Here is a 9,720-nt window from a genome sequence, read left to right as displayed (position 1 = left end):
CAAATAAATTGGGTGCAAAACGGTATCCACTCACGTTTAACTTTTTGTCTGGTTGTTATGGTCAGAAAAAAAAATGGAATCATTTTTTTCTCGCAATTGCGAGTTTGTATCTCGCAATTCTGACTTTTTTTTCTCATATAAAAACTTATAAAGTCTTTATAAAGTCTTATAAAGTACAGTTCTGAGGAGAAAAAAGACTGTTCTCAGAATTGCGAGCTTATAACTCAGAATTTTGACTTAACTCGCAATTGCGAGTTTGTCACAATTCTGACTTCATTTCTCAGAATTGCCAGTTTATATCTCACAATTCTGACTTTATAACTCACAATTGCGAGTTTATCTCAAGCAATTCTGAGAAAAAAGTCAGAATTTCCAGTTTATATCTCGCAATTCTGACTTCATTTCTCACAATTGTGAGTTTATATCTCACAATTCTGAGGAAAAATCTGAATTGCGAGTTTGTATCAGGCAATTCTGAGAAAGAAAGTCAGAATTGCGAGATGTAAAGTCTAAATTGCGAGAAAAAAAGTCTGAATTGTGAGACAAATAGTCGCAATTACCTTTTTAATTTTGTATTCAGTGGCGGAAACAGGCTTCCATAGAAACCACTCATATACATGTCTAGATTTAGTCCCATGTCATTATTAATGCAACCTTATATCATTTGAAACTTAGATTCTTGGATTTTTTTATTTTTGCTATAAAGTAATATAATTCATAAGTTTATGAAATTTAACATGAGTGTTTTCTTCCACAGGTTTCAGCATCAAGGCAGTGCCATTCGAAAATGTGATACTAAATGTGAAGGAACTAGGAGGTACTGTAATAAGAACAGACTTTGATTCATCATCTCTTCTCTAAGCACTAGAGAAGACTGTTGCCATGCTAATTCAGTTGTCTCTGGGACAGATCTCTTAGTTTAGCTACCTGAACTCTTAAGAAGAGGTGCTTACCTCAGTGTCTCCTACTTCCAAGTAAAACCACAGCTGCACAGAGGGTTTAAAGAGTAAGCCATTACAACTCAGTCAGGTTTAGTAGGCGTTTGCTAAGCAAATAATTATTGTCTCTTTTGGCAGAAGGGCTTTCAAACAGGGAAAGCCAGGAAATAAGTTGATGCCTGTGACAGCCACACAGTCTGCAGTTTTCTGTTTGTGGCATTCATAGAATAAACAAATGTGGTTTGACCAACTAGCATATTTTGTGGTGTCACACTGCAAAATAATCCTATTCTTGTTCAGTGTTTTGTCTAGTTTTATTAAAATATAAAAAAATGTGTTGAATTGTTTGTTTTATTTCTTTATTTTTTTTCTTTGTTTTTTTTCTTTGTTTTTTTAAGCATAAACCCCACAAAATTATATATTCATACTTTAAAAAAGAAGAAAATATGTTGGGAGTAAAAAAATTAATTTAGAAAATAAATTTTTACATACATTTTTTGTCAAGGTACATTGACAAAAAAAGTTTTCAAGTTAGCATGAAATGGAAATTCCCTCTGTCTATCCTGCATCTTATTGATCTTATTGTGAACTCTTTTTTTTTTTTCTGACCTCGTCATTTTTAATCCGTTTCAGAAATTTTCTCAAATCGTAAGCCACTTAAGCCCAAACTTGCATTCATCTGCCTCCATTATTAAGTGCAACACCCACATCTAAACATCCAGTCAACAACCAGTGAGCAGAACTGCAGAACTTTTTATTTTGTTAATAATCTGTTACACTCAAATGTACATCACAGTACAGAAGAAAAGATCTGTTGCTTCTTCCATTTCATCGTTTTTGTTGTTGTTGTTGAATTTCTTGCTGAACAGGCCATTTCATCTTTTTTTCCAAGTATGAAACATTTAAATCAAAGAATGGTCAGAAAATATATTTTAAGGTATCTTTATTTATTGGAAATACTCATTTTATTAAATGCACAATACAGCATATTCTTCTGTCAGAATTACATAGCTGTCTTGTCTTGTCTGCATTTGCTTTTTTTTTTTTTAAACAAGAGAAGAATACTCAATAAGAAAATTATGTATAGTATGATTGCAGAAAATGGCAATAATTTAGGGTGTTTCACTCTTTCACCTCGTTAGAAGACCATAAACACATTGCATATCAGACATTGTTTCGGAGTTGATTTTACCTTGTTGGCAATGTGAACTGAATATTTGAATTATAAATCAAAATCTCAGTCTTTTAATCCCTCCGTTTTACATATATAACTAATCTGACAGGACAGTTCATTTGGGCTGGATATGAGGCCACAGGTACGATGTTGGAAGATGCTTGTTGTTGTAGGACTGCTGAACAGAAAGAGGTCTGTGGAGAGGGAAATAAATCAGAGCCTGACTCTGTTTATGAGAATGTTAGGGGAGCCGCTCTTTGAAGTGATTTATGTGTTTTGTGGGACGCGGGGGACATTACAGGTGCACTCTGTATCATGACAAGTGGCCCTACCAGCGCAACAGAATCAAGAGCCCACTTAAAGAAAAACAACAGGGATAGAGAACACAGTAAACCAAGGGGAGGCCTGACTAAATCTGAAATGCATATGGAGGGCTGTGAAATGAAGCTTCTCCAGTAGTTGAGGTCAGAGCCTCCAGGGATGTTTTTAATGGATTGCGGCCTCCAGTGTTTTTTAAGATGAGGCTGATGTATCACCTGGAGCAGGACACATCTGCTCTGACTGAAAGTTTGCAGAGTACCTGAAAGGGAAAGCAGCTATAAAAGTTGTGTTGTGCATGGGTTTTCATGCTGCCCCATATTAACTGCCTTACTTTGGTCATGGATGCATATAACCTATTGAGATGTCTCCACTCTTGGTGAAACTATATTATTCCTCTGTTGTGCATCTAGATCAGTGGTTCTTAATCTTAACTCGTATTCCCAAAATATTTCAGATGTGATTTTTGATAAAGCTTATTTTCAGACGTATTTTGGGGATATTGGTATACAGTAGTCAACATTTGAAGTGGATCAAAACCTTTCAACAGAGTTAACCTAAAACCAAAATGCGTTCTTGTCTTAGGACAACTTTGATTAACTTTACTTAGGACAACTTTTGATCCACTTCAAATGTTGACTACTATATTTATATATATATATATATATATATATGTATATATATATATATTTATAAAATTTACATCTTGATTTTATGCTTTTTAGCATTTTTAAAATTCGATTTAATATCATAACATCTTTTTAGAGATGTTTGGGTGAAATTAGGATATTTTTTAATTTGTGCATACTAATTTCTCTTATTTTTACATTTAGATTAGATGTGCTGTCATCTAACACTCAATTAAAGTAATTTTTTACAACACTAATTTGTTAATCTCACAATGAATATCCATTTTTCGTACAGCAGAATATAATGCTCTATAATAGACAAAAACAGTATAGAATACGGCCATAACATTAACTTAATTTTATATCGGTGCATCTCTGCATCTTTTCAGTTCATAAGTAAGCGTGCCTATGGACAGTTTGCATTGACAATCATTTTTATGTTCCTCAAGTGTTCATTCTGTAGATTGGATTGTATATATATAGTTTTCAAAGTAAACTCGGTTCAGTTAGCGGCCACTGTCCCTTCATTCAACCAGTGCTTCAGAAGACTGAAACATCCCATTGGGCCTGGCACAGAGATTTACTCAACCTAAACTAAATCGGCGGTGCTCACTTAGTAGTTACAGAGCGGAAAAGGCAAAGGAGGCTGACTCAGTACTAAGACTGCGTGTTTCCGCTGCTAAATTGAGTAATGCATTTTTTAACACCCTCTCCCATGTGTCCTCAAAGCTTACAATTGTCAAGCCCTTCCCTTCTCCTTCCAGATCCGGGAAAACCATATTCTAACTCTGTATTTGTATCTTGAACCCTCTCTTTGTAGTAAATGTACAGTATTTTTTTTTTTATGGCATTGTGCACTACCATTTAAAGTTTTGAAATCTGATTTGGTGGTCATGAAATATTTATTCTTATTATGAATAGATAAATTATGTGTATGTGAATATTAAAACATTATAAATGTATTTACTGTCACTTTTGATCAGTTTATTGCATTGTTGCGTGTGAATAAAAGTATCCATTTGTTTCAAAACAATCAAACTGGCCCAAAACTGTATATTACAGCAGCACAGTTAACAAAATGAAACCACTACGCTCTACTTTTTTCATGATTGCTGTTTGTTAGACACCTCAGTTTGCTAAAACTTTGTCTTTTGGGGCAAGACCAAAGATTTAGCCATTAGCATATAAGTCTCAGTTCTAGTATGTAATAGTTTATTTATAGCTATGGAAGTCTGTTTTCTGCATTACTTTTTTAAACTGTCATCTCCATGTGCAACAGAGGCTAATGCTTAAAAAGCTTAGGCTCCTTGTATTGTCAGTAAAGCTCCTTTCTAAACTGTTAAATTTATATAGTCAGCATTTACAATTAAAACGTAACTTCCTCTAGAATTATTTAATTGACAGTTTAGCAATTTTTAGAAATTTTCCCACTGAGTGTGTGTGTTTGTATCCATCCTGTAAATATGATCACTTTGACACGACTTAGACGGCAGCATGAGAATGAACAAATCTCTAAAGATTGGTGCTGTATAAACTGTGGAATGACAGGATGGATGAATGTGAGAAAGTTCTGAATGTGAACTGTGAGCATTTGCAATAGTGACATATCGGCAGTTTGTCATACAGCTCGTGGCGTGAAGGTTGTCGTCCTGCTGCGGTTAACAAACTGCTTCTCTCATCCGTGTAATAATCCGCCCTGATGGCAAGAGGCAGTCCGTGTCTGTTACCCTTTTGACACAAAGGCCAGCAATGCCCTGAGTGTGTTAGCAGTATGTCCGTTAGGTGTGAGGCATGACTGGCACAGTGAAGAGGCATCTGTTAATGGAGTCTGTGAATGTGCCCTCTCCAGTGACAATGACGTCAAAGGAGATTAGACGTGACTTTATGTGTGATGATAGCCCTTGCTGTGAATGTCAGACAATGTTATTCATTTCCTTATAACTTCATTTTTAGGCACAGACCAAACAGTGTCCTGATTGTTTTTTTTTTTCTTCTAAACTCTTAATGTCAAATGACTGAATCAGCATGCGTATTTCAGAGTGTGAGTAGTTATAACAGCCATCTGTGTTAACACCCTGGTTGTACTTGAGTATCTTACAGTCAGGTGACCACTTAGATTTGGAAAGCGTGAATTTTCATACCATCTGGATATTAAAATGAATAAAAATATATACTATTGTATACTATTTTGCCATTCTGCCAACTCTTATGTTAGTTTGAGTTAATGGAAAATAAATATTCTGATAGGTGCTCTGTAATATGTAAGGTATTGTGTAATTTATTCTGAGATCGCCATGATTATAGCCTTGATGCTGGCATGCCGTTAAAATGTGAATTAATAAATATAGGTGCTCTGTAACAGTCATAATTCTTTTTATTTGTATGCACTTGAGAGGCTTCCCAAGTGACATGCACTAGCTCAGAGTCTGAAGTTTTGAGAAGGATGTTTCAAATTCAGATATCTGATTTAGATTTAGGGTTGTATAAAGTATGGCAATTCTCTTTGTTCTGAACTTTTGGGAAAAAAGTCTCACCACCGCTGAATTACTTCTGTATTTGCATTCTTTTTAGTTTGATACCATTTTTAAATTCCAGGTATGTACTGTAAGCATAGCAGTTTGAGTGAAATGTTACTTTTAAAAAAGGTTGAGTGAACAGTCATGAATTTCAGATTTTCTTTGTTTAGTTTGTCCCTCCTTTGCTTTGACATCAGCACTTGATCTGCATGAGCTCATCAGGGTTTCAGGATGATGTTCTCCAGCATGATTTGAGATGATCCAAAGAGCATCTTGTGCTTCAGTGGAAGCAAAAACACCTGACTGGAAAAGAAATCTATTAATAGTGCTAAAATATTTGTTCTTTGTTTATGCCATAGCTTTTCACCAAATCATAAAACAGGGTTTTTGTTTTTTTTTTTAACTCATTTTTGGACTACATTATACACTTTTTGGGGTGTTCTGCCAGGGTTGAGTTGCTCCTGCCAAATCAAACCAAATTAGTCTGTTATAGTCAGGGGTTTTGTCCATCATTCTTAAGCATTGAAGCTGCAACTGAGTGATCGTAGTTAGCAATGACAAATATTGCTGTTAGGTTTTTCCATGATTGTGATATATGGCGACTGTTATTCTATTGTTACTCTGTTTCCACAAAATTCCATTCAGTTTACGACACAAGCGATTATGGGGTTATAATAGTGATGACATCAGGGATGCTGATGTGTCTTGCATTTGCGGAGGGAAAGTTGAATTCTGCAGGCTTCTGGACCAGCTGGAAAGCAGATGATGAGTCCAGTTTATAAGGATCATGAATGAGTAGCTTTATATTAAATATTCATATCTCAAATTTGATCAATCTCTGTAATAAATGCCCTATGTTGAAGTAGGCTTGGCTGTCTTATCCTTTCCTTCTGCAGAATCCTATCCCCTTACATAAAAGCCATTTCAATAGTGCTTGATAAGATATTGTAGTGTAAAATGAAAAATATGGTGCTAACTGGTCAAAGCTATCCTGATTAGCTAGAAAATGATATCACAATAATATGCTCAATTTTTGTTCAAGCATTAAGGAAGGGGGATAGGATTCTCAAATGTGATTGGTCAAGCAGCTTTCTTTTTTGTTGGTATTTAGTCATGGGAATGTTCACTGTATCACTCTGCTTGTTCATGTTTTCTGTCTTTCCAGTGATCCAGACCAAAAATTCCCATCACTTTGCTTCACTTATAAACACTTTTCCAGTCTGTGTGTTGCAAGAAACGTTTGCTTCTCATGGAACTCATTTGTTTTCTCTCATTTCACCTAGGCTGCTATTATTTTAACAACAATACAGTAAAACAGTACTATTGTAAAATATGAATATAATTTAAAATAACTGTTTTCTGTTAAAATATATATTTTCCTGTGATACCAAAGCTGGATTTTCAGCAGCCATTACTTTAGTCTTCAGTGTCACATGATCCTTCAGAAATCATTCTAATATGCTGATGTGCTGCTCAAGAAACATTTCTTATAATTATCAATGTTGAAAACAGTTGTGCTACTTATCTTTTTATTGTTTTCTTTTTTTGGAAACTGATACATTTTCTTCAGGATTCTTGGTAACATTGTTATTAAAGGGGTCATATGATGTTGCTAAAAAGAACATTATTTTGTGTATTTGGTGTAATAAAATGTGTTTATGCGGTTTAAGGTTCAAAAAACACATTATTTTCCACATACTGTACATTATTGTTTCTCCTCTATGCCCCGCCTTTCTGAAACGCGTCGATTTTTACAAAGCTCATTGGTCTGAAATGCAAGGTATGCTGTGATTGACCAGCTATCCAGTGCGTTATGATTGGGCAGTGGCAACAACAATACTACAGCGAGAATCAAAGTTACGCCTTCTTTCTTTGCGTGAACATTTGGGCGGCGTTATGCAAATCTTCCCACATAGTGAGGTAGATATGTGGGGGCGTGTTAGAACGAGTCATTTTAGGTAGGCGTGGCTGACTCTTAAATTTTATAAAGAATATCTCTTTGGATTTGAGACTTTAGTCTTTGCAACTTTACAGATCTTCTTTATGCACCAAGAGCTTGTAACACTCCAAAGAGAAAGGAAAAATTGAAATCGCATCATATGACCCCTTTAAGATCAATTTAATGTGTCCTTGCTGATTTTTTTTTCTTTAAAAACAAAACAAAAGAATCTTACTGATGGCAGACTTTTGAATGGCAATGTAAATGGCAAACACATAATGCAGGAATGAAGTGTGGATTACATTAAATAGTACCAAAGTATTTTACTCATTTATATTTAAAGAGAACAGAAACCGAAGACTTGGTTATGCTCAGATTTTTGTACTGTCTGCTGCCTGTGGTTAAGATGGTTTTGAGCTGGATACCATGACCTGGGATCTGAGCTGTGGAAAGGCATTTCAAGACTCAAGCTGTCTGATGTGATCCAGGTTGAAATGATGGACATTTAATGAGTTAAGATGAAACACTATGCCCTGGAGATGTGGACAGACGAGCAGCCAAGACAGACTGTTTCAACATATCTGCATCTCTCTTGGCAGGTCAAGATAACAGGACCTGGGAGGAGTAGATTGTTTTTGCAAAATTTCATTTTTAGTCTCCCATGTCTTAGATAATGGTGCCCTGACACTTCATGAGTATGTACTGCGGGTACTCCATTATTTTGTCTGAACAAAACCAGAATGTGTTTTGAATCATGTCTTGGGATGCCTCACAGAAACATCAATGACTCTGGGTTTCTGAGCATACATTTTTCCAGCAAATTAACATTTGACTTCCTGACAGGGCCATTGACCAATAGGTGGCAGAAGATGTCAGCATGATGATAGATGGGTACGAGATGTGCTCCACTGTTCACTGATGTAAACCACACACAGATCCAGATAAATGACCAGACTCGGTCGCAAAGTACACCCACTGAACTCCACAAACTTCTACATACTCCCTGATCCTTGTTTGTTTATTAAGAATGTTGGCTAATTAGATTATGCTTTCATCTAGCAGTGAAAGTGTAGTCTACGGCGTAGTTTAATGTTTGTTTATATCCATTCAGAAGAATTCAACTGATTTGCCCCAAAATCAGTGCAGAAATAAAAAAGTTGAACCTGCAGATAACTGGGATTATATTTTGCAGACCGTCTTTTATTTACACTATGCAGTCAGATTGAGTTTACCTTGTTGCTGTTATTTTCAGTGTGTTATGGGAAACAGTAAATGGTGTGATTGGACTGTGGTGACACATCTTATACTTGATGTACACTACTGTTCAAATGTTTGAGGTTGGTACGACTTTTTAATGCTTTCTTTTAAGTCTCATATGTTCACCAAGGCTGCATTCATTTGATCGAAAATACAGTAAAACTGTGATATTGTGTAATCTAACAGTATTCTGTTTTAATATATTTTAAAATGCAATGTCACATGATTCTTCAGAAATCATTCTAATATGCCGATTTGCTGCTCAAGAAACATCAATTATTATTATTAATAATGTTGAAAACAGTCAGCTTAATATTTTTGTGTAAAATGTGATAAATTTTTCCAAGATTCCGAAGAACAGAATTATTTGAAATATATTTGTTTGTAATTTTAGAAATGTATTTACTGTCACTTTTGAAATTTTGATCAATTTTATGCATCCTTGCCAAATAAAAGTATTAATTTCTTTAAAAAAACGTGCTGACCCCAGACTTTTTGAACAGTAGTGTAAATGAAGATGAGAGATTAGTGGATGACTCACTTTGTGAGCATGTAGGTTTCATTCACAGATAACCTACACCTAAGGCGTAACCCACAGTCAGGCGTCATTATCGCAAAATGAACCCTGATGGGGTGATCAGATCATCCTGAATAGGTTTATTTTGCGATAATGATCATCTGAGTGTATAGCATCCTACTTATTAGTTGACTATTTGCCAAATAAATAAATAAATGGACATTTAAATTATTTTATTACGTGAAAGAAAGAGACCATGGAGTGCTGCTGTGCACAACTATGGAAATCGGTTGGCCGGCAACGACAACAATCAAATATACAGTTTATCAGTCATTATACATAAACATTTGACCGCAGAATGTTAATCTGAATCAAGTGTTCCAGAGAGCTGTGTAATAAAAACAACTACTGTGGCATGGTGAAGATATGCAC

General features: G+C 35.3%; 1 protein-coding gene across 5 annotated transcripts in view; it reads left to right on the top strand.

Annotated features, from left to right (window-relative positions):
* Positions 1-9,720, top strand: part of LOC107681238 (ADP-ribosylation factor-like protein 15) — a 133,150-nt gene that overhangs the window by 51,713 nt on the left and 71,717 nt on the right. For 4 of the 5 annotated variants that reach the window (XM_016477492.1, XM_016477484.1, XM_016477500.1 and 1 more), the window contains one exon: positions 758-817. The exons of the other annotated variant lie outside the window; for it this stretch is intronic. In XM_016477492.1, coding sequence (XP_016332978.1) covers positions 758-817 — 60 coding nt within the window. The remainder of the gene's footprint in view (positions 1-757; positions 818-9,720) is intronic. 5 annotated transcript variants of the gene reach the window in all.

The sequence above is a fragment of the Sinocyclocheilus anshuiensis genome, unplaced genomic scaffold, assembly GCF_001515605.1.
Source record: "Sinocyclocheilus anshuiensis isolate Anshui unplaced genomic scaffold, SAMN03320099.WGS_v1.1 scaffold697, whole genome shotgun sequence".
Lineage (NCBI taxonomy): Eukaryota > Metazoa > Chordata > Actinopteri > Cypriniformes > Cyprinidae > Sinocyclocheilus > Sinocyclocheilus anshuiensis.
The sequence above is the reverse complement of the archived record's forward strand: the minus strand, read 5'-3'. Positions and strand labels throughout refer to the sequence as shown.